At 41.6% G+C, this 26,244-nt stretch overlaps 1 protein-coding gene across 4 annotated transcripts in view; it reads left to right on the forward strand.

Annotated features, from left to right (window-relative positions):
- Nucleotides 1-982: 982 nt before the first annotated feature.
- Plcl2 (phospholipase C-like 2) overlaps nt 983-26,244 on the forward strand; it is a 185,311-nt gene continuing 160,049 nt past the window's right edge. For 2 of the 4 annotated variants that reach the window (XR_015628508.1, XM_087565081.1), the window contains exon 1: nt 983-1,759. Coding sequence is in view for 3 of the 4 variants with exons in the window: in XM_087565081.1 (XP_087421207.1) it covers nt 1,430-1,759 (330 nt within the window). In the remaining variant the exon portion in view is untranslated. 4 annotated transcript variants of the gene reach the window in all.

The raw sequence follows: 26,244 nt of genomic DNA on the forward strand, positions 1-26,244 counted from the left end.
ACAGGGAATACAGTGAGAGAAAAACTGGAGCTAGAACCAGGCAGGAGATGGGCCTCAGAGTGCCTGGTACAGGGAGGTGGGTGGAGCCTCTGGTATGACACAGTGCACAAGAGTCCTGCCACTCTGCCAATGGCTCTGCCAGGCTACGCAGTGGTCTTGCACTCTTCCTAGGCTCCAGGAATGAAGGTTTAAGGAAAGTCTTTGCATATGGGAGAGACACATTGATCACTGAGTTTTGACCCTGTCCCAAAAGATGGTCCTGATTTGGATGGTACCCACTAGGGGTTGGACAAGCAAGCATCTCTGATGGCAGGTTTAGGAAAGACACAGTTGAGAGTCTACAAAGACAAATCTCCGTGGAACAACGCAGAAGCACCAAATAAACTCTGGGGAGGTCTTCTGTCTCTCAACGCCTGCCAGCCATGCCATCCCTACCCCAGATCCTGACAACCAGTCGTGCACGTTGGGTTTCACAGTCCAGGGCACATAAGGAATTGATTTCTGTGTGTAAAATGGGTTTGCTCCACTGAGGAAGCTCAGTGAGAGCAGGCTGGAAAGGGACCGGGTTCTGAGTGAGGGGCTGGCAACAAGGTGCAGAGCCAAGACCATGGCCCCATGCCCTGCGGCCCGCCTGCGGTATGTGGGCTCGCAGCCCCCTCGGGATGCCTTTAGGTGACTGACAGCTGGCGGTGGAGTGCGCCCTGCTCAGCAGGCCTAGGAGAGTGGCGACCACAACCTCAACGCCCGCGCCCCGAGCCTGGACGGGTCTCCGCGGCCTGTAGGGGGCAGCGCGAAGCTCGGGAGGCGATGGCCGCGGGTAGGTCGCAGTGGGCCTGGGGGCCCTCAGAAGCCGCCTTGGGCCTCCGCCGAGCCCTGAGGGGGGACTGACGGGCCTGGGCGGAGCCGGGAGACCCGGGCGACGCGCCTCCCCGTGTCGCCTGCGCCGCGGAGTGGGCGCACGTGTCCCTCGCACCCCGCCGCTAGACCGCGCGGGAGCTGGGCCTGAGGGGACGCGGCGCTCGTCGGTGAGCGCCGGGCCTGAGGGGACGCGGCGCGCAGCGGTGGGCGCCGGCGCGCGCGCGTTATTTTTGGCGCCCGCAGCGGCGCGTGTGCCGGGGTGTGTTTTCCTTCCCCAGGTGCCGGCAGCCCGGGCGCCGCCGCCCAAGCTGACTCCTCTCTCTCCTCTCTCTCCGACCCCGGCAGGCACCCAGAGGTGACTCCGCCTGCACGACGTCCTCCGTGCCGTAGGCGAGCTCGCCTCACGCGCCACATCCCGATCAAAAAGAGAAAGAAAAAAAAAAAAAGAAAAGAAAAAGCGGAAGAAGCGGCCGAGGCGGCGGCGGCGAGGAGGAGGGGCCGCGCGCGGCGGCCGGAGGCGGCGGCCGGGACGCGGGGACGCGGCTTTGTGCAGGCGGGTCGTGGGGCGCCCATGGCGGAGTGTGGCCGGGGCGCCGCAGGCGGGGCCCTGCCCACCTCCCCGGGCCCGGCCCTCGGCGCCAAGGGCGCCCTGAAAGCGGGAGCCGGGGAAGGCGGCGGTAGCGGCGGGGGAGGTCGCCTCGGCCACGGGCGGGCGCGCTATGACAGCGGCGGGGTTTCCAACGGAGACTGCAGCCTCGGAGTGTCCGGGGACGAAGCCCGGGCCAGCCCTGCCAGGGGACCTCGAGGCGTGGCGCTCGCGCGGACCCCTAGCCCGGCTGCGGGTCCGGTCCCCAGGGACAGCAAGCCGGGCGGCCTGCCCCGCCGGAGCAGCATCATCAAGGTAGGTAGGAGACCGGAGCGCGTCCTTGGGCTCGCTCTCCCCGCCCCGGGGAAGCGGTGGCAGAAGGAGGCGATGCAAAGTGAGCCCTTTGCGTAGGGGAAGCAAGGGTTCAGGGATGTTTGGAGAGCTGAAGCAGGGATTGGCAAGCCAGTGGCATTGGGAAAGAATGGAGAGGTGATTTGGAGTGTGCATGAGAGCTGTGCACTGGCATCCCCAGAGCAACTTGGGGCTGTCACCTCTATCCAGATTGACTTGGAATTAAATGGCCTTGAACCTGCCAGAGCAGGACAGGCTTTTCAGAGGCAGCTTAGCCTGGTGGCACACTCCCTGTAATGTTTCTATTGTATGTTAAAGGACGGGGATCGTGGGAAGATATTTTCTTAAAACCTCAGGCAATTAATATATATTATTTAATAGATTTCTTCTCATCTACTTTGTAATTGGTTGCCCCTTGCAAGTGATTGTATTTGGAGTATGTAAAGCACCCCTCCTTCAATTACTCAGAGAAAGGGAACATAAACACAGATTTCCTCTTTTTTAGCCTCAAAAGCTCTGGGAGATTACAGTTCTGCATAATTTAATTCTTTCCTACCTGCTATGAGCAGCCCTCCAGATCAGCAAGTTCCTTTGGAATGGTTCTGCTTGTTTTTGTTTATTTTCCATGGTGCTGTTTAGAAAGCCACGAATTGTTTTGTGAATTTTAAATTTTAAGAGGTGACACCCAGAGTTTGTGGTTGTTTCCTTCAAAAATTGCACCGTAGTTGCAGCATAAAAAATATTTCTTGTGACAAGAAGTGGAAAAAGAAAGTTGATAAGCTAAGAAAAGTAGAGCCTTGAGCCAGACCAACCATTTGGCTTCCTCAAATATGGAGCAAGCATGGAATGTGGCTTTTTCAGAATCGAGGGGGTTTTTAGGATTGGGCAGTGAATGCTGTCTGGTGCTAACCCGTCCCTTTTGTGGCTGACAACCCTTAGGAGACAGGTCAGAATGTGCCAACAGCACAGAGTTGGCACTGGTGGTATTTGAACTCAGAAGTGCTCAGGAACTGTGAAAGTAGTGAAGTAGACCACTGTGATGCTGTGTAAGAGGCCGTTGTGAAACTGCATCTAGCCTTGTCATCCACGGCTTCAGCTTCTATGTGGACAGGGCACAGTTGAAGGGCTTAAAGATCAAGTACATTGCCTGTCTTTAAAGATCAAGTGTATCACCTAACTTTTAAACCAAGAAATGTAGTGTCTTTTTTGTTGCTTCTGTAGCTTTTAGTGATGTATCTTTTCTCCTAGTACGAAGTTTGTTTCCCTGAAAGTTGTTTACAAGTATATATGATTATTTATATATAATATATATATTATATATCTCCTATTTGCAGAGCTATTCAATATTTCTGTTTTCATTGGTTAAATATTTTTGGTGAATTTGCATTGTGATATCAGTAAAATGTGAAAGTTTTAGAGAATATACCGGTTTGTGTAATTTTAACAACCTTTTCCCTCAAGGATTTTTGGTGGCCTGTTTTCACATTTAAAAGACTGGAATTTATTACCATCCATAGCAGGGTTGATAGGGAAGCACAATGGACAGCGATGGTGTTGTCCCTTTGACAGTTGTGGGAGTCAAGAATGAAGTGTAACTTGCCTATTTGTGACTTACAAAATCGAGACTGAGTGTCATTACTGTAGAAGCCCATGGAAAAAATGATGAAGTTTTCAGAAATCACCATTTGAGAAATGGTGGTGCTGCTTATATTGAATTCTGAGTTTCTAAGTTATGTTTCATTTTTCTTTATTCCTTAATAAAGTTTTTTATCAAGTTTTTATTCATCATTACACCCTTAGATGCACAGTGCTAGGATCGTAGTAGGTGTTCAATAAATCACTGACCATCAGGGCAGAGGAATGATAAGAAAGTGTGTATTTTCTGTAAGTTCTGTTAGTTTTGGGAACAGGTGGTTTTAGACTTACCAGTCATAGCTTGGTATCTTGTCCCACATAAGACAACTTGACAGAATCCCCTTTTTGGCTATTATGTTCAACTTATTTTTGTCTTAATTATTCTTGAAAATCATGGAAGTAGTGTGGAAACTTGATTGTACCTGCAGTATAGCAAAAAAGGCCAGTCTAGATAGGTAAGCAGTTATGTTTCTCCATGAGCTGATGTCTTAAAACATCTAGACTTTAGGAATTTAGTGTTGTGTTTTCTAAAGATACATCGTACAGCATACAGATAACATCGTAATAGAATAAAGGAGTCTTTTGATTTAGCACAGAATTCCATAAAGCAATGACTACTGCACAGCTCTCTTGGCCATATGAATAGCAGAAATTGTATTTCACTTTTTTAAAGAAATAACGAAAGCGCTTATGCTTAAGCGGAGCCCATGGGAAAAGGTCCCAGTGGTGTTTCTCTTTGGTTTCTTGTGCTCTTTCTAGAGAACGGCTTTAAGGAGTCAGTGCGGCCAGGTGGTCATGAGCAGATGGGTAAGCAGTGTGCTATGGCCCAGCAGGCCAGTGAGCTTGGCTGAAGAGTAGAGGCTAGCCAGTGTTTATGGGCCTGTGTTATTTGAAATATCAGTCTCAGGTTTCTTTCCTGTCTTCCATTTTCTTTTCAATCTTCATATCCTGTTAGGTAGGAGTCACTAAATCAAAGAGGGGTTGGGGCCTAAATGTGGTAAGTGGTAGGTAAAGAAGAAAGGCTCAATACTAACTTAAGTGACAGATCCAGAAATAGACTGTAAGCCGACCAGAACTCTACATGTTTAAAATAATTTCTTTGCTGACTCATCTGTTTTACAAGTGGCGATGAGCAAGAAATTGTAAAGCTGTATTTGTTTCTATCATAATGGATACACAGATCTATACCAAAAGACCTCCTCAATTATGGTAGCAGTCTCCATGAAAATTGGGAGAAAGCATTGTAAAACATTTTACAGATACTTTGGAATGATACAGGAGTCATGGAAAGCACCAGCAACTATTTCTAGCTTTCTTTAACTTACTGAAAATAACAGTATGCTCTTGAGATTATCTGCAAAGGCACAGTACTGGAGTTCTCGGGGCGAAGTCTCGTTAGTCTTTAGTAAGCTAGTCAATGGAAACAGCACTTTCATTTTCTCTTTTCTATTCACTTGGTCACCCTGCTCAATGCAGTCTACTTCATTTCTATCCAAATAGATCATTTGGTGAATGTTTTCAGATGGCTTCTTACTTTTTAAATACATAGTTTATTCTTTAATTACAATGTGAACTAGCACTTAGGGCCTTAGATTTATTTTGTTTTATTTTAGAAATAAATATATCAAAATGACTGTATCAATTTGGGTGTTTTGTTTTAACCAGAGTGAATTAGATACTTTGGTTTTAAAAGGGTGCTATGATTACAGTCACACCTGTTGTCGATTTTATGAACTATGACACATTTATGAACTCTCCTAACCACTGCCATAGTCAAGCCCCAGAGCAGTTTGACCAACTTTGCTTCCCCCTCCCCCCAGACCGTTGTCATCCTCCTCTTTCCACACACTTAGAGTATAGCAGCTATAGATGTCAGACCCCTTTCATACTTAGGACATGCAGCTACTGCAGTCCCTGACGTTTAGGTGAGGTAACAGTAACCACTGTTTACCAAACTCTCCCTGTGGGCGGGACATGAGAAAAGTGTGCTGCTTACCCAATGTGTTAGCCACAGAGGAGGGAGGCGGGCGGAGTGCAGAGGTTAACAATGTGCCTGAGGTGCTGGAGTTGTGTGCAGGGTATCCCTTGACTGAGCTGTGCTCCATTCTTCTTTAAATTACTCCATCCATAGATACCGTCTGTGTAAGTAAGGGAGCTTTGCTGCCCTGAGATACTAGATTTGATTTTTCCCTTTTAAATGTATGGGGTGTTGGAGGGGGACAAAATCCTGTCTCTGCTGGCAGAAATAGCTGACAGACAACATACCCGGGCAGCTGTTTCTTCACTTGTCATAAATACTTGTTGGCTAGGCCTTCCAGCTTTATATCAACATATAAAGATAGTTCTACTATCTTTATTTTACCATATATGCAGAGCTCTCAAGCATGGAGAACACCAGACTTTTTATGCCTGTTACACATCTTCAAGCAAAATAGCAAAAGCAGACCTGAGTATTACACTGAAGTGTGGTTTAAGTCAAGTGGGCTCTTTACAGGAAAAAACTGACATTGCCACTGTTGGCCAGTTTTCACTGATCGCATACTCTGTTTTTGAATTAGAACTTAATATCTGCTTTCAGCTCTAAATACTTGTCTTTCTTTTCTCTTCTCTTTCTCGTAAAAGGAGAAACAAAGGCAGCTGCACGCCAGGCTTTTAGGAACTGGGTCGCAAGCGAATCATCTGAATAGATAGGCAGATCCAAGAGACCCTGCAGACCGGAATATCTCACAGCCAATCAGCAGCTCTGCGCCTTACTTTGTGCTAATGCATTTAGACCCAGTAGCTGCTGAAAGATCAGAGCAAGACTGATTGTTTCAGTTTAAAGAGCTCAAGTCTTGATTCAGTTTCTCAAAGTAATCAGAGTGCACTGGTTTTACACCCCAACATGTCTTGCCTGCCCTTCATTTTTCCTTCTCCTTTTAGCCCTTCTATTTGATTTGCATTTTAAATCCATGAAGGCAGATGATGGGAAATTGCTTTATTAGTTGGTTGTATCAGTCATTTAAGTTATTATCTTAGAACTTTCTTTTTCCATACCGGTTTGCTTTTCTTCTGTAGTGCTCTGTGCTCTGCAAGGGCTTTAAATGATACTGTTTTGTTTTTAATGACTGAGTTATTAAATTTGAATTTCCAACATATGGCAATATTATTTGTACCAGAACTGTAGATATAAGATGAACATTGGTAGTTTTATTAGTCAAGTAACTGACCTATTCCTTATAAATTTTAGATGATACTGATATTCAACTGCTAGACCTCTGTATTAGTTCTGCTACTTTTTTGGCCTTTGTTAGTAGGATCCACGTATTTTCACCAGTAGACCATTCCAGTGGTAGCAATTATTGATATATGTTGAAACTATGTAAGCCACTTGCCCAATCTCTTTTTCTACTGATAATAATGAGTCAGAAAATTGTGCTTGGCACAAAAGTAAGTTAAACTTAAACCCAATCTAGAGCCACTGGAGAAAGTGTAGCCAGACCTCTTTTTCCTGTCATAATAACTCCAGAACTTTGGGGTTCTTCAAGCATATAATTAATTGCATTGGTCTAGCAGTGGATGAGTTCAGGCTGCTGGTAAGACACTGGTTCCTGTGTACTCTGCAATATCAGAACAAGGCAGGCATCAGGGTTCTCTGGCCTCTAGTACTCTAGGATTTGTTAGGTAAAATGTATTCTAGGGAACCCATTCAACTTGCCTTTTGGGGTTACTCATAAGGCATAATATAGAAGTTAAATGGGAGGCTTTTGAATCCTCTGGCCCCCCTGCACCCTTTTTACGTAGCCTTGTGTATCATGTATCTCAGGTGAGTAGGATAAAGCCCTTCTTGTAGCACTGTGAGAATCCTGTGAGTTGATGTGTGCTCAGTGCAAGACAGGCAGTTGGGATGCCATGAGCATGCTAGAATGTTTTTTCTCTTCCCCCTTCACATCGAAGATCATTCTGAAATGAGCTTGTTCCTTCGGGTCCACTGGAATTAGAATTCACTGGTATTTCCATGCCAATTTTGGAAGATTAATATTTCAACACATAGAAAAGTGCTGAGAAACTTCATAGACAGATGCTCTGGAGAGTGAAGCCTTTCACTGCTTTTCTGAATCTTGTATTTTAGTACAGTTGAATATGTGTAAGCAGCCACAGCTGGATGATGTTCCTGTCTGTCTTGATTGGCTCAGGGAAATCTAGGTTTTTATTTTTTGTCACTACAAAATTATTAATAGTGTCTCTCCTCACTTTGGAAAGTGTACCACTTGGCGATCCATTACTCCCTCTCCAGGAACTTTGTGGAATGCATTTAATATCAAAGCTTAGGGTTTGCATGGGTCCTGCTGTTTTCTCTGCAGGGAATGTTTTTCTCCTTCTTAGCCATGCCTTGGATGTTTTTTGGCTAGTTGTCCCTCAGTTAGGGTGAAGTGTTTCTTTTTCTGCCCTCTAACTCGAACTCCACTTGCACTTTCATACCGCTCTGCGTCTCTACCTCATGGGTATCCATGTCTTGCTTACTCCTTGAGCTTAAGAAGAAGTTCAGTGTCTGTGGAAAGTGTGTATTTGAAAACAAAAGATACATATTTATATATATTCATATGTATGTGCGTGTTATTTATGTAAATGGGAGTTAATAAGTTTTGATGACTGACAACTCAGTTTAATGAAGAGATTATTAGATTTAACTCCAGGTGATTTTGATTGGAATGAGCTATGGACTTCAATAAGAACTTTTTTCATGCACTTAGTTTTGAACATAATCAGAAAAAAAACACCTTCATATAAAGTTGGGCTTGGGAACTGTATTCCTTCCAGAATTGTTCTGCGTGAAGTTGAATGGTCTGTCCCTTTTGTGTTCCTGATTAAGAGTCGACCTTTGCACTCTTATGTTTTGGTCTTAGAGTTTAAAAGCATAGCCAGGGAGTGTGGTTGTTGGTTAAAGCATTCACTCTCTTCTCTGGTACTTGGGTTTTCTAAAAGTGGCTTATGTAGTTTTTGTCCAGCTTTTGTTTCTTTTTAAGGTATGGAATTACTTAAACTTTTATTATCATTGATATTGGAATGTGAAATATATTTATTGGGAGTGCTGTGGAATTAATAATAAACAAAGAGTCTAAGGAGTCTACAGTTTGAGTATGCAGAGTGTCGAGGTGAGAATCTCCTTAGTTTGTTACTAATGCTAGAAATTCAGTCCTTCGCTGTAATGGATGGGTTAGGTAAAGAAGAAGCATGTTCTGTAGTGCTCATTTCACACACCTCTCAGCAGAGCTTGCAACCAGCAGGTCCTTTTTACTGGCAAGGAAACCTTTGCATAGGGATTGAAAGAGAATTCCCAAGCAGGGTCAGACTTTACATGGGGTAATGAAAGCCATCACTCAGACCAAATTTGTCTGCCTTGAAAGTCCTTTTTTTAAAAAAAAAATTACTCTTTTTATTCCTATTAGCCCAAACCATTCTGGCTTGTTAATTGTAGAGGATTTTATGAGTCTTGAAATGATGACAGGATTCTAATTATGCAAGCATGGCGTCCTTAACAATGTGTATCTAGAACTGCAGTCCTGTGGAGCACACCAAGCTCTGTCTGATCCAGAGCCACGTTTCGTGGCCGTGGAGTCGGTATTAGGGCATCTTCTTGTAGCTAAATATACTGAGTTGAAAGTTGCAGGTGTTAACATCCCCCAAACGAAGCAGATGGATTTAAAATAAATCAAGGATGTAGATTCATGGTATTTTCAGAATGGAAAGTGATCACATAAAATTCTGTCATTATAGATATACAAGGCCATACTGATTACTAAGTATATTTAGCTCCTGGCTATGGTTGAATTAATTTATTTGCATAGCAGAATAACAGAATGGGAAAATTTGTTACGTAATACTGCAGTATGTGGCTATTAATAGAACAAAAATGTGGTCTTAAAGATAGCATTTTTTTGTGGATTTTTTCTGGTGTAGACAGCTGCATATATATCTGCATATATATACTCAACTCATGCATGCCTCTACTGTTTATAAATAGTAAGCTCTACGTGAACCAAACAGTATAAAAGAGGTAGGTTGACGCGAGTCCAGTCTGTCTCATGAGAGCATGAGATGGGTAGCAGGTTTCTACTCCAAATGGAAAATGGTCAGTGAGGGTTTGTTTGTTTGTTTGTTTTTAATGAAGACAGCTTATCAACCTTCAGTTGCTTTTTACCAGTCAGTAGGGTCACAGAGGGATAAAGCGGCCTATTGGCAGCTACCATTAGGATCAAGCTGCATGATTGGCCTCTGCAGTCCCCTTCCTTTTCTCTTTCAGCCTCCTTTAACCCTTCTTGTCCTGTGTCATACTAGTTTAATATTTAACAGAATTATTCAGGTACTCTCAGTTTGGGGATAATGAAATAATTTCATGAAGGCTATGTTTTTGGAGCATTTGATGGTTTGTTAAATCTATACATTGTTTTAAAACAGTCATACAAGTTGGTTGTATATAGTCTTATAAATAATTTTGTTTATTATAAATACTAACCCTTTTCATAGAACATATGCTGTAGTAGATAATACCAAGCAATCTTCCCAGCTCGTATTTTAATGCTAAACAGGTTGAATATTTCTGATTGCTGAAATATGCATAATCATCATTGTCAGCGGGCTTGATTTGTTTTTTCTTTTTTCTTTTGTAACCATTTTCATGGTTGCGTAATTAATGGAACATTACCATGGCTTTCTGGTTGAATATCTTGGTGACTATGATACTGAGAACGTTTTCATATTTCTCGATCATTTGGATGTTGTCTTTGTAAAAAATGCTGGTTTGATTCCTTTGCCTGCTGGAGAAGTTGGTTTTTATAAAAATTGATTTGTCTGACTTCATTATTTTCTAGACGTGAGATATGAATGTGATATAGATATGAAAATGTCTTGTCCTGGATATGGCTTTTTTCTTTATTGGCTTGAGAGGTAATGAGAAAGAATTCTTCTAATTTTAGTGAAACCAAATGTATTAACATTTTCAGTTGATTTTTGGGTCCTGTTTTAAAGAATTCTCTTTTTAAGACAATGGAGACTTTCATTTATTTTATTTTGTATAAAATGTATTCACTTTTGGAACCTTTGCCTTTTCATTTTCTCTCTCTGTAAAATCTCTCTCTCTCTCTCTCTCTCTCTCTCTCTCTCTCTCTCTCTCTCAATCTATCTATCTATACCACACACAGACACACACACGCATGGTAGATAGATATCCATAACCTTTTCCACTTCAGATATATAGATATAGATATAGATATAGATATGATATAGATATAGATATGGATGGATGGATAGATGGAGAGATGGATCGATAGATAGTTGGGTCAAGATTTTCTTTTAATATAAACATATGATTCCTTCAGTACCATTTATTTAGAAATAGGATATTTTACTTATGAACTGCATTGCTTTTTCTTATAAGTCAAGTGACTAGTTCTGTGTGGGTTTGTCTATGAGCTGGAACATGGAGAAAGCTTTGCCTGTGCAATTATTTTTACAGAGAACCGATTTGACAGTGGAACCAGCACTATTCCTGGAAAGAGGTGCCTAGACCTTTCAACCTTTGCTGAAACAAGTCCTTACATTTCCATTAATCAGAGAGTCTTGTGCTCAGATAACACAGTTGACATACACTACAATGCTCTTCATTCAGAGGAGATTATGTAATGATACTTACCAAATAGGGATTTGTTAGTGCAGCTTACTTATATTGGACGGGACAGAGCAGACTGGTGGTGCTGCAATGCTCCTATTACGGTGGGCACACAGGCCGAGTTCATATACCATGAGGAATGAACCCAGATCCTGGGGTATTTGTTCATAAGTGTATTTCATAATCCACAAAGCAGGAAAATTTCAGTTGGTGTTTGGCTAGGCTCAGGTATATGGTGTGTACTTTGACCTCTCAGCTTGAGCCCTTGTATTGTCATTAGTCTTGCTTGTTCTGTTTGTGTGGTATTTTTTTATTTTGAAATTGATGTGTGGGAATCTAATAACAGAGCAGCATCTACCCCTCACTTGTAAGTGCTGTCAGAGAGGAGTGCCTGGCTGAGTTTGGCTTGGGGGACTCTCGTTTAGTTTGTGGTGTTGTTGCTTTCTGTTTAGGCTCGTTGCTTCCTGTGTATTGCCTCTGTTATGCTGAGATATATCCCAATATACCTTCTCCCCAAGGTTTAGCTCATTGTGATGGGGAGCATGGCGGCATACAGGTGGACATGGTTCCAGAGCTGCCGAGAGTTCTGCATTGAATCTGCAGGCAACAGGAAGAGAGAGGGACACCAGGTGTGGTTTGCATCTTTGAAAACTCAAAATCTACGCCCAGGACAACACTTCCTTCGATAGGGCTACAGCTCCTAATTCTTTTCAAATACTTCCACTCCGTGATGACTAAGCACTCAAATATAGGAACCTTTAGGTGCCATTTTTTTTTAAAAATTTAACTTTTGAGGTCTTTTTCATTTGAAGGTAATCTTAATGCTATTAAATTCACAAAATGCTGTTTTTTATTACCCAATCCTAATTATCTAAAACACACATTGCAAGCATACAAGTATCTATCCTCTCTACATGTCAGCACCCATTCATCATGGTTTTGGAAATGGGAGAATAGATTCCCCTTACACTGCAAGTCAGTAGCTGTTTCTTTACAGTTAACTTTAGTAAAATTCAGACAAAATAGTGATTAACAATGACCTTCTTGTTAACTCACAAGAAAACACCTTCAAAACTTCATTTTGTTAAAGTTTCTGTATTAAGATGTAGAAAAAGTGAGCTATACAACTATTGAAAAGTTAAAAATTCCTTAAATTTTTATTCCTGGTACCTCTATGGCAGTTTACAGGGCAATACATCTGATGTAATAAAAAGAAAAAGAAAAGGCTACAACAAATGAAAGACCTCAGAAATATACATCTAATTGACACTCTTGCCTTAATCGGTGGCTGCACTATTTTGCAAACTGTGGTATGACAGTCCTGAACAAGAGGGGCTTCCTGTTTAAGCTGCAATGACTTCTCTGACTATAGATCGTCGTTCCTTCTCTGGCAGATTTTTACAGTTCCTCCACTGCATTCAGGACAAGTGTCTCAAAGGAGCCTACAGCTTTCCTGACGACTCCTCATTCTCTCTCCCACTAAGACTGTAGTAGAAAGTAGCCGTTTCTGTTTTATTTTAAAACCTTCTGCTGCCACATCCACCACTTCACCTCCAGAGTCGTAGGCACCACCATCGGGACTGCCTGAGCTTCTTCCACCAAAACTGCCCTCTAGGGCAATCTTTTTTTTTTCTCCGTCTTTATTAAATTGGGTATTTCTTATTTACATTTCAATTGTTATTACCTTTTCCGGTTTCCAGGCCAACATCCCCCTAACCTCTCCCCCTCCCCATCCTCCCCCCATTGCCGCCCTCCCCCCACCAGTCTAGTTCACTGGGGGTTCAGTCTTAGCAGGACCCAGGGCTTCCCCTTCCACTGGTGCTCTTACTAGGCTATTCATTGCTACCTATGAGGTCAGAGTCCAGGGTCAGTCCATGTATAGTCTTTAGGTAGTGGCTTAGTCCCTGGAAGCTCTGGTTGCTTGGCATTGTTGTACATATGGGGTCTCGAGCCCCTTCAAGCTCTTCCAGTCCTTTCTCTGATTCCTTCAACGGGGGTCCTATTCTCAGTTCAGTGGTTTGCTGCTGGTATTCGCCTCTGTATTTGCTGTATTCTGGCTGTGTCTCTCAGGAGCGATCTACATCCGGCTCCTGTCAGCCTGCACTTCTTTGCTTCATCCATCTTGTCTAATTGGGTGGCTGTATATGTATGGGCCACATGTGGGGCAGGCTCTGAATGGGTGTTCCTTCAGCCTCTGTTCTAAACTTTGCTCTCTATTCCCTGCCAAGGGTATTCTTGTTCCCCTTTTGAAGAAGGAGTGAAGCATTCACATTTTGGTCATCCGTCTTGAGTTTCATGTGTTCTGTGCATCTAGGGTAATTTGAGCATTTGGGCTAATATCCACTTATCAATGAGTGCATACCGTGTGTGTTTTTCTGTGATTGGGTTACCTCACTCAGGATGATATTTTCCAGTTCCATCCATTTGCCTATGAATTTCATAAAGTCATTGTTTTTGATAGCTGAGTAATATTCCATTGTGTAGATGTACCACATTTTCTGTATCCATTCCTCTGTTGAAGGGCATCTGGGTTCTTTCCAGCTTCTGGCTATTATAAATAAGGCTGTTATGAACATAGTGGAGCGCGTGTCTTTGTTATATGTTGGGGCATCTTTTGGGTATATGCCCAAGAGAGGTATAGCTGGGTCCTCAGGCAGTTCAATGTCCAATTTTCTGAGGAACCTCCAGACTGATTTTCAGAATGGTTGTACCAGTCTGCAATCCCACCAACAATGGAGGAGTGTTCCTCTTTCTCCACATCCTCACCAGCATCTGCTGTCACCTGAGTTTTTGATCTTAGCCATTCTCACTGGTGTGAGGTGAAATCTCAGGGATGTTTTGATTTGCATTTCCCTCATGACTAAAGATGTTGAACATTTCTTTAGGTGTTTCTCAGCCATTTGGCATTCCTCAGCTGTGAATTCTTTGTTTAGCTCTGAACCCCATTTTTTAATAGGGTTATTTGTTTCCCTGCAGTCTAACTTTGTCAGTTCTTTGTATATTTTGGATATAAGCCCTCTATCAGTTGTAGGATTGGTAAAGACCTTTTCCCAATCTGTTGGTTGCCATTTTGTCCTAAGAATGGTGGCCTTTGCCTTACAGAAGCTTTGCAGTTTTATGAGATCCCATTTGTTGATTCTTGATCTTATAGCATAAGCCATTGGTGTTTTGTTCAGGAAATTTTCTCCAATTCCCATGTGTTCGAGGTTCTTCCCTACTTTTTCTTCTATTAGTTTGAGTGTATCTGGTTTGATGTGGAGGTCCTTGATCCACTTGCACTTATTCTTATTCAAACCACCACATATGCCTAATATGGTTTCTGTCCTTTAGTCTTTATGTGTGGTGGGTTAAATTTATTGATATATACTTGAGGAGTATTGCTAGTTCTTCACTGTAGGTCTGGCAGGTACTGCACTGAATCCATCTAGCTCTAGACTGATTTTACTTGGGACATTTTACATTATGATTTCTATCTTATTGTTTATTAAGGGTCTGTTTAAATCACTTATTACATCTTGATTTAACTTTGGTAAGTTTTATGTATCTAAAAGTTAATCTGTTTCTTTTAGATTTTTCCAACTTGGTGGAAAAGTACATTTTTATGATTCTCTGAGTTTCTTCAATGTCTGTTTTAATGTATTTTTATCTCTAGTTTTATTAATTTGGGCCATTTTCCTCTTTCTTTTGCTTAGTTTGGCTAAAGGATTATCAATCTTCTTAATCCTTTCAAAGTGACAATTCATTGTTTCATTGGTTTTTTTGTAAATAACTGTTTTGTCCCATTTTATGAATTTCAGCTCTGATTTTACTCATCTGTTCTCACCTACTCTTTTTGGTTCTTATCTTGTTAGGGCCTTCAGATGCACCATCAAGGTATAATTTGAGATTTCTACTTTTGATGTAGGACCCTATTATTGTAAACTTCCCTCTTAGGACCGCCTCTGTTGTGCCCATTGACTCGGGATATCGAGGACCCTATTATTGTAAACTTCCTCTTAGGACCGCCTCTGTTGTGCCCATTGACTCGGTATATCGAGGACCCTATTATTGTAAACTTCCTCTTAGGACCGCCTCTGTTGTGCCCATTGACTCGGGATATCGAGGACCCTATTATTGTAAACTTCCTCTTAGGACCGCCTCTATTGTGCCCATTGACTCGGTATATCGAGGACCCTATTATTGTAAACTTCCTCTTAGGACTGCCTCTGTTGTGCCCATTGACTCGGGATATCCTATTTTTATTTTCATACACATTCTAGGAATTTTAAAGTCTTTGTCTTGATTCCTTCACCCTCCTTCACCCAATTTCACTTTATTAGTGCCTTATTTAGCTTCTATGAGTTTGTGTACTTTGTTTTATTTTTTGTGGTTGATATCCATATCCATCTTTATTGTGTAATGCTTTGATAGGTTATAGAATGTAATTTTAGTGTTCCTGTATTTATTGAAGGTTACTTTGTGTCCTAAAATGTGGACTGTTTTGGAGAAATTTCCCTGAGCTACTGAGAACATGAATTCTTTAGTGTTTAGATGGGATGCTCTTAGATACATACCTGTTATGTAATTTGATTTCCGATGTTACCTAATTCAAGTTTCTCAATTTAGTTTCTTTCGGGATTACTAACTTATTAGTGAGAGTAGAATATTGAAATTACCCCTGTTACTGTGTTGGTGTCAATTTGTGGTTTTCTGGTGTGTGTGTGTGTGTGTGTGTGTGTGTGTGTGTGTAAAATTGGTTCTCTTGTGTTTGATATATCAGGATAATCTCTTGTGCATTTTCTTTTAAAGAGGATAATTTGTCCCTCCCTATTTCTTGCCCAGAAATGGTTTGCAGTTGATTAGGTCAGGTAGCCACACCTGCCTGTTTCTTTGTTCCGTTTGCTTACAGTACCCTTTCTCACATTTCTACCACAAGGGTGGTGTCTGACTTGTTCATGAGTTCTTTCAGTCAGCAAAAAAAAAAAAAAAAAAAAAAAAAAAAGTCTGATTTTTTTTTCTTCTGTGTCTCTTTATTAGGAAGCAGAGACATTAATATTAGGAATTATTGAGTATTGTGTATTAATTCCTGTCATTTTGTTTTTTGTGATCGTCTATTAAACTTCCTTTGGTTGAATGTTCTAGAATTGCTTATTTGTTCCTTTTGCCTTCTTGGATATGTCTAACCTTGTCTTTAGACCTAAGTATTTCCTTTAATATCTTCTGTAGAACTTGATTAGTGGCCATGGATTCCCTAAATTCATTTTTTTTCATGGAAAGTTTTTCTTTCTCCTTCAACTGTCACAAGTAGTTTTCTGGATACTGTTGTCGGGTTCTTAGACGACGAGGACGACGACGATGATGATGACAATGACAACAACAACAACAACAACAACAGCAACATGTAGTATTCCCTTTTCTCTTCGTTCCTGTCCTAGTCTATCTCCTGACTTCTTGCCATGTTTATGGCTGTATCTTGAAAGAGGAACTGTGACTTCTCCATCTCTTTCTCTTTGAGGTAGTCCTCAACTGTCTTCCATTGGTCAAGATCATCAGGGCACTCTGTGCTGCAGTTAGTAGGCCTTCTTCTGTTCCATGACTCATACTTGACAACCTTTCCATGGGCATGGCTACAGTTACCTGTGGGTTCACTGATGGGTTTTAAGTTGATATCTTCAGCTTAGTTCCCCCCAACACCCAATCCTCTTTGGCACTTTACCCCCAATCACACTCAGTCTTCCTTTCTCACCCCGTTGTCACCTTTGTGCAGTCTACTTCTAGTGTTAGTTTGGCAAACCACCAACCATCCTCCTTTTTCTTTGAAACATTTTTGGGAGTGTATGTATGTCTGATGTACATGCCTGTATGTATATGTGCATATGAAAGTAAGTGTAGCTGAATGTGGAGGTCAGAGGTTGATATCAGCTCTCTCTTTTAGTCATACCCTCCCTTTCTGTTTTTGAGAAAGAGTTCTTCCTTGAACCTACAGTGTGCCACTTCAGCTGCTCTGGCTTGTCAGCAAGATGCAGGGATATACCTGCCTCCTTTGGGGCTATAGACACATGCCACTGAGTTCAGCTTTTGGGGAGTGCTGGGTATGTAAACCCAGGTCTTTATGCTTGTGTGACAAATGCATCACCAACCGAACCTTCCCTAACCCGCATTTTCATTTGTGTCCATCGAATCAGTTTGAACTAGATGGGATTTAGTTATTTTTTAAAGATGTTGACAAGCATAAATTATAGCTTATTGTTCAAAGAGATACGATCATTTCTGATTCTGATGTGTATTGCCCAAGGGCACTGAGGTCTTGGTCCCAGGATGGCAGTGTTGGTGAGTAGTGGAATATTTAAGAGGTGGAGCCTTGTCAAAACTCTTTAAATCATTGAGAGTGTGCCTCTTAATGGGGCTATGGGACTGAATCCTCACCCTTATTTGCTTCCCAGACATGAAGCTAACAGTTTGTTCAGTTAAATACTCCATTCATTACCATCCACTACACCCACCAGAAGCCCCAACTTCAAAACAATAGGCAGATTTATGTTAACTGTCCCAGGTATATTGTTATGGTGATAGAATCTACTAATATACTGCTATCAAAATGAAATGAAAGATTCCCTGTAGAAAGAATTAGGTAAAACTTTAAAAATTTCAATCTAAAATGTTACGGAAGGAATCATTTAAGTATATAGGTACCCATATGTTTCTACCCTCGAACTCTGTTAGTCTTTGAGGAGCTTGTATCATGTTCTGTGTGTTGGCTCACTTAAAATCACAAAGCAAAATTCAGTTGGAATCTGCCTCAGAAATATTTGCTTCTTAGAAACAATGTTAGAAATTAGGAGTAGACAAATATAAGCCTTTTGGAAAGAAGAATTTACATAAATGTATATTCTTTTAGATTTTAAACTTAAAGCTAAACCATCTAATCCTGTGATCCATTAATTTGAAATTATTTTTGTGAAACTATTACTTATTTTTATGCTAATGTTTGTACTAAACCATCAGATATCAGGTAGGATCCATTACTTTTATGTGAGATCTGGAAGTTGGCATTAGTGACTTTCACTTTCTGGGCACAGAGCTATCCTGACATGCTCTGAGACCCCTGAGAAAGTCTATTAGGGTTTCTATAGCTGTTATAAAACATAATGACTACAAGCATCTTGTGGAGAAAAGGGTTTATTTTGTTTTATAGCTTATAGTCCAACATCCGGGGAAGTCAGGTTGGGAATTCAAGGCAGGAACAGATGGAGGAGTGCTACTTCTGGCTGATTCCTGTGATTTGCTCAGCCTGCTTTCTTATAGAACCTAGGATCACCAGTCCAGGGTAGCACTGCTCACAGTGAGCTGGGCCCACCCTTATCAGCCATCAAGAAAATGCACCACATGCTTGCTCACAGGCTAATCTGGTTGGGGAATTTCTTTACTTAGGTTCTCTCTACCACAATGACTATAGGTATGTCAAGTTGACATAAAAGTAGCTCACACAGAAAGCAGAATACATTGGACTTCTGCTCTTTAATTTTACTTTCATTGCTGAGTATGTAATAGAGGAAGGAGGCCCTTGAGCTGGCTTCACAGCCGGGAATCTGTAGGAGTTCTGGTGTGTCTGTCATTGTGCACCCATATGTGTGAGAGGATATAATCTGATGGTTGAGAGAGGTTGGGTGTCATGCAACCAAGTGGGAGGAGAAGCCACGCCCAGTGGGAGGCATTGCGTGAAGCTTTATTTCTGGGAAATGGTCAAATTGGGCTTGTGGCTGTGTGCAGAAGAAAAGGTTTGCAGAAGATTCTGTAGCATGGTACTGTATTCTACTCGAGGTTCCGAGGTTTCTTTTGATGTTCTCCAAGAACTTTTGCAAGATGGATCCCTTCAGCCTACACTTTTGTAGCCCAGTTAGCATTCTTTAGTTGTGACCCTATGTTGGTTTCATCGTGTGTATGGGGACTGCCCAGTAATTACTCTTTGTGGTCTTTTGGAAAGTGCAGTGTTCATGGATGCCTTAGACTGTGCTGGTAAGAAAGTGCTGGTCCCAGGGAATAGGCAGATGTAGGCAGATAATCTGGCTTTTCTGATTTAGTCAAAACAAACAAACAAACAAACAAACAAACACACAAACAGTGCCCCTCTGTCCTGAGTTACCTGTAGCTTTTCACATCCCTATTCATTTTTGTCAATTGTGTTGTCTAGTAACCCTGAAAAGCTGAATGTGTGACCTCTGGCACTGTTGTTAAATTGGCTTGAGCCAGGGACATGATTTTTCACTTTTTTAGCCTTTTCAGATTTTGGCAAAGACAAACCAAACCACCACTACCACCACCCATATTAATAATACAATAAAGCAAAATTTGTTTCCACTGAGGTTTACGGGTTTTCTAGAGAACCAGGTGTAAGGGAGTATGTGTGTATGTGTGACTTAGGAGACCTTTCAAAGAGGCAAACTTTGCGGGGGAAGGGCTTACTGGTGGGTTGGCCTATTTGGTGCCTTATGGGCTCTGTGAATAGGTCTTTCAGTTCAGTCTTTGGTGTTCCCACACTGGTTGCTGTTCAGAGGCTGGGAGTGCTTTTATCCAGCTGCTGTTCTGGAAGCATGGCCTGTGAGCAGAAAGCCACATGCATCTGCAGGCTTGAGTCAGAAGTGCTTTGCAGTTGGCAGCCTCATTGCTTGCAGAAGCCACGGGCTCCAGGAAAAACAACAGAATGTCTTTTAAAGTTACTTGGTTTCCACAGCCTCCTGTTCAAATATGGACTGAGTTCTCTCCCTAATGACACAGATGGCATCAGAATGGCTGTCCTTAACCATATAGACCAAGTAAGGTGTGTAGGCACAGGGAGTGATGATGCAGGTAGATGTAGCCAGAAGAGACAAAGGACTTTCATTCACACACACACACACACACACACACACACACACACACACACACACACACACACACACACACACACTATCCCAGAGGTGGTAGAATGGTCCTCATTCCCTACTTGGCACCACGTGTTTCTGATATCAGTAAAACAAAACCTAGATGCCGCAGAGCAGACCTCAGTCTTACCCTCTGTATGAAGCTAATGTAGCAGGTTGCTTATGGAAATGCTGCTGGAAACACTTGCTTCTTGTTCTACCTCAAGTCTTTGTTTTTTACGTGCTACCAATTGGTTGCTTAGACTTTAAAGTCCTTCTATTCAAGAAAATGAACTGTCAGTTGTAAAATTTCATGCAAAAGTGAACCGTATGAAAAATGTGGCAGTTCTGTGCATGTGTCTGAAGTGTTTTCATCTTATTTACCAAGGGGTCAGAAGCCAGGCACTCATCTGACTGGGAGAAAACTCTGCAGCTGCTGCAGCTCCCACTATGCTGGAGTCCCCAGGGAGTGTCAGCAGCGGGCAGGGACACTGCTTAGTGGTGCATTCCTATTTCTATGGAGACTGCAGGCCTTCGAGATTGGAAAGGGACTCTGGAAATGACGGGCTTGTGCTGATGATAAGGCAATAGTTCCCTAGGCTCAGCTAAGGCACCTGTGGGTCATCTCTTGCTTTGGCAGGGTAGTGAAGAGCCACCCAGAGAAGCTTCTGGATTGGAAGGACTCTTGTTTGTAGTAGGGCTACACAAACATTTTCTCTGTGGATATTTTTTCCATTGAAACAAAAATAAGAATGATTTTCTTTTTTGATTATATATTTAAAACTATTATTGACTAAGTGACCCTTTCATCTTTCCATCTTTTTGATTTTAGAAGAAAGCAGGACATTTTCATGGTCCTTTAAAAGTTTCTACTGTCAGCCTTGTTTCAGCACCCTGTGAATAGATGAGTTGGTCCTGGTGTGCAGTCTGCCTTCTGACCTTATGCAGAAATGTACAACTGTTTCTCTTTTACTTTCAACCTATCATTTTCAAGCAGAAATTACTAATTTTATTATTTAAAATTTGTAGATAGAAAATTTTACCGTAGTTAGTATTTAGCTTGCATTATCAGTTTAGATCCACTCAATTGCTAATTTTCCATGCCAAGATAATCATTTCAAGTTTGGACAATTTGATTTTTAAAATTAAAAATTTCTGATTAGTAGTGAGTAGTCTACAGATGATATTTATTCGTCTAAATATATTTGCAATGAAAGGTATTTTAAGGACTCTTTATAGCTTACTTAATTTGTGTATGTGTATAATACTTCTTACCTAAGGTTCCTGTCTAAGTAAAACTGGCTTTATTTAACAGCTCACATGTGTTTCATTTTTAATCTGAGAAGTTTTCTATGAATTCTATGAGTAAAAGACAGCAGGCCATAATCTGTGACTAGATTTCAGAGTGGCCAGGAAGAGCACACTAAGAATAGAAACGGGGCTTATTTACTCCGCTCCACCCAGTCCAAGACCCAGCCGTGTGGTTGCAGATGCAGGGAGGGCCAGTGGCAACTTGAGGGGTGGTTTTTCTCTAGTTGCAGAGTTAAAGAAATCATGCATTCTTGTAACGTTCTGAATTCTGTTTCCTTTCTTTTGCAACTGAGATAAATTATTTTTTATAAGTCGTTACTCCAAAAAGAAGTTTGACCACATTAGTTTTCAGTTCCTTCTTACTCTTAAGTATTGTCCTTTGGTGAGAATGTAAAATCCATTGTGGAGCTCAACAGCTTTGAATGGCTATTTAACTGTGTAGACGTTCACTGAGATGTGTAGACTTTGGGTTTTGTTAATATATGTGATTTTTTTTTCAAATTTACAGGTTTTTAATAACAAATTTTAAACTTTTTATAATAAGAGGAAATTTTGAGATTGTGCATTTGTTATTAATTATACTCTGAAAACTTGTCACTTACAATTTAAAAATTTCCCTGATATGTGGGTTAAACCTCATTGTTAACTCTACTGGGTTTGTAATCGTCTAGAAGACACACCACTGGGCATTCCTTTAGTACCATTCCCAGAGGGGCTTAACTGGAGAGGAAAGACCCATCCTCAGTGTGGCTGGTCCTGTGTTATCAGTCCTGCACTGAAGGAAAGGAGGAAAGGAAGAAGCCAGCCCGACAGCTCTTCCTGCTTTTTGCTTCCTGGTCTTCTCAGATGTGATTAGCCAACCATGAGTTTCTGCCACCATGAATTCTGCCATCACTTCCTTGTTATGAAACTATGACCCAAGGCAACTAAATCCTTTTTAAGTGGCTTCTGCGAGGTATTTAATGACATTAAATAAGAGAAATAGCCAATCCACTAATATTTTTATGAAAGTCTAAAAAAATAGCTATTAGCTCAGTTCATTTGTTCATTATGTTTAAAAAGAGTCAAGGGGCTTGGGATCTAAATCAGTGTTAGAGCTCTTGCTTAGCATGCCCAAGACACCTGGGTTCCATCCCCAGTAACACACACACACACACACACACACACACACACACACACACACACACACACACGAGAGGAGTCTACATTGTGAGCTTAGTTCTTGTGTAGGCTTAGAACCTAGGGAAGACACAGCTTGGAATCCTATAAAAAACCCTCTTCTGGAAGCCCTAATATGTATCCAAAGGTCCTGATGTGGAAGCATACAGGCCCTGTGTGTGCTATCACAGTCTCTGTGAGTTCATATGTGCTCTCATCATGTTGATTCATGGACCCTGTGTTCTTGGTGTCCTCCACCCATTCTGACTCTTGCAATCTTTCTGCCTCTACAGTCTTTACCCTAGTTCTCCAGGCTATCTAGTCTCAGATTCCCAATCAAAGTGGTGCTGGGTATGGGTTCTCTCTCATGGAGCGAGCCATAAGTCACATCAGATGTTGGTTGGTTATTTCCACAAGCTTTGTGCCACTGTTTTACAGGATGGATACCACTGTAGATCAGAGAGTTTCCGGCTGGGCTGGTATTTATGCTTCTTTTGATAGTATGCAGAGTACCTTCCTATAGCAAAAAGGTAGGGTTGAAGACTCAATGTAGGAACCAGGTAGACTTCTCCATGTTGAATGGATTGTATAGCTGTTATCTTCAGCAATGGGGCCTTGCTGTCAGTTTGTGGAGAGCAGCCTATAGTCTTCCCAACAGACTGGGTTGTTTGGGGTTTCCCATGGGACTCTTTTAGCCAACAACTCAAATAGATGAAACCTAATCCCAATCTTAGAAGCCTTATTTGGTGATGAGCTCTGTTTGGAGCTCTGTCTCTCCCACTGTTTAGTGATTTCATTTAGATTGCCTTCATTCATACATATACATATACATACACATACACATACACATATACATACACATATACATATACATATATGTACACATACATATATACATACATATACATACACACATACATATACATACACATATACATACATACATATGCATACATATGCATATATATGTATATGTATTTTAAGAAACTTGTACTAAATTAGGTTTCTGTACTACCCTGCTATTAATTTTAGTTGTCCTTCCATTATTCCCTTCCTCAGATCTCTCTCCCAAGTTGATCCTCCTGTTTCCCATTTCCATCTAACCATCAGTTATTATCTATCCTCTTCCCATCCATCCATAACTATTCTAATTTCTTTTCCTAATGAGAACTATCTGTCCCCCAGTCCCTTACTCTGTACCTAACTCTACAGGCTGTGGCTTGGATACTATTGGACCTTACAGCTAATGTCCACATAAAAGCGAATACATACTATCTTACTTAGGGTTTTGCTGCTATGAACTGATCCCATGACCAAGGCAACTCTTATAAGGACAACATATAATTGAGACTGCCTTACAGGTTCATGGGCTCAGTCCATTATCATCAAGGCAGGGACATAGCAGCATCCAGGCAGATGTGGGCTGGAGGAGCTGAGAGTTACACCTCTTGTTCTGAAGGCAGCTAGGAGTAGACTGACTTCCTGGCAGCCCACGCCCACAGTGACACACCTACTCCAACAAGACTACACCTCCTAATAGTGCCACCCCCTGGGCCAAGCACATAGAAGCCATCACACATACCCTATTTGTCTTTCAGAGTCTGGGTTAACTCACTCAAGATGATTTTTCCCTACTTCCATCCATTTACCTTTACCTTTCATCTTTTAAAATGTCTCCATTGTATAAATGCACCACATTTTCTTTATCCATTCTTCTGTTGAGGGACACCTAGGTTGTTCCCCTTGGCTGTTACCAATAGAGAAATGGGCACGGTGAGCAAGTGCCTCTGTTGGGGTTAGCCATCCTTTGTGTACATGCCCAAGAGTGGTACAGCTGGATCTTGACGTAGACAATTCCTATCGTTCTGAGGAACGGCCACACTGATTTCCACAGTGGCTGCACAAGTTTGCTCTCCTACCAGCAGTGGGCACTTGTTTTATTGATCTTGGCCATTCTGATAGTGTAAGATGAACCTCAAAGCAGTTTAGATTTGCACTTCCTTGATGGCCAAGGATGTTGACCATTTCCTTGTTTCTCAGTCACTTGAGTTTCCTCTTTTGAAAGTTTTTCAGTTTAGATCTGTACTCCATTTTAAAATTGGGTTATTTTCTTGGCTGTTTTTTATTTGGAGACTTAATGACTGCTTTAATTTCATGAGGTGTTACAGGTCTATTTAGATTGCTTATCTGATCTTGATTTAGATTTAGTAAGTGGTATCTATCAAAAATTTATCCATTTCTTTTACATTTTCAAATTTGGTTTTTAAAGTATGTTCTTATAAGTCTCAGGATTTCTTTGGTTATGTCCCCCTTTCCACTTCTGATTTTTTTATTTGCATATTCTCTCCTGTCTTTTATTGATTCTTTTCAAAGAACCGACTCTTTGTTTCATTGATTCTTTGTATTGTTCTCTTTGTTTCTATTTTATTGATTTAAACTCTGAGTTTGATTATTTCTTGCTATCTGCTCCTTTTGGGTGTAATTTTTTTTTCTTTTTGTTCTAGATCTTTCAGCTGTTCTGTTAAGTTACTAGTATGAGGTGTCTCTCTCTCTCTCTCTCTCTCTCTTTTTTTTTTTTAGCGTCTTATTTCAATTCTAGGAAGCCTTTTGAGTTTGTAAGCTTTCTGCTGTTTCTGTTGTTGCTATCCATCTTTACTCTGTGGTGGTCACCCCTGCTGGGGATGGGGGCTTGGGGGAAGGAAGGGGAATATCCCTGAGAGCTATTGGAGATGGGTGTACTGGGGGAAGGGTGGCTGAAGCAGGTGGTCTGAGATTAGTGAGGGCATTGGCTTTGGAGGAGAGAAGGGATGAGTTCTGCAGTTGATCTACCTGCTTCCCTGGGTGGAGCGACCTGTGGGTTCCCAGGGAGTCTGTTGTATCTCTGCTCATATGCCAGCCAGTCATTGTGAACAGAAGGCCACACATTCCCTGGATTCAGTTGAGAGCTGCTGAGAACACTCAGGGCAGGTAGCAGACTTGGCCAGGGACCTGTTGACTCCATCTTTTGGGGAAAGTAGATGGAGACTTTTCAGGTGAAAGGAGCATGTGCTCAGAGGCCCTTGAATAGCATAATGTATTTGGAAAATTCTGATGGTACCTGAGAAACATTGTGACATTTAAAATTTACTATATATCTGAATAAATTGTCATAATATTTTCTTTCTAGTTTTCCTTTTATTATTAAAGTTAGTATAGACATATGGAGTTAGTAAAGATACCTCAGAAGAAAATGAGCTATTATTAGATACCCACAGTAGCCCATGTTATCTGCTTACTATATTTGACATAAACGTAAAATTGTATATTGGCAAATATCCTATCATTGAAGCTACACCTCTTTTGCATTTAACAATTTGAAACAGTTTTGCTAAATTGTATAGGCTTCTCTTGACTTCTTATCTTGTCTCAGCCTCAGACTTGTGACCACAGATTGGCAACCACCAGATCAAGCCGTTTGTGTTGTTTGTATGATGAAATACGCACTCAATATAAAGGTGTTTGCTTCCCCTGCACCCTCAGAGACAGGGTTTTCCCTGTGTAGCCCTGGGCATCCTGGAACTTGATTTGTAGACCAGGCTGGCCTCGAACTCACAGAGATTTGCCTATCTCTGCATCCTGAGGCTGAGATTAAAGGCATGTGCCACTACTGCCTAACTGTTTGCTATTTCTTGATAGCAAGCACTGGGGTCCAATTCTAGCATAGTATCATGTAGTTTCCACAGCTGTGAAAAGTGAAGAATGAGTTTAGCATCTCTTCAAAGGACTGCTGTGCTAAGTATGGGGAATGAGTACGCGACAGTGCATAGGACTGGGACAGC

The sequence above is a fragment of the Rattus norvegicus genome, chromosome 9 (assembly GCF_021556685.1).
Source record: "Rattus norvegicus strain SHRSP/BbbUtx chromosome 9, alternate assembly SHRSP_T2T, whole genome shotgun sequence".
NCBI classification, from domain to species: Eukaryota; Metazoa; Chordata; class Mammalia; order Rodentia; family Muridae; genus Rattus; species Rattus norvegicus.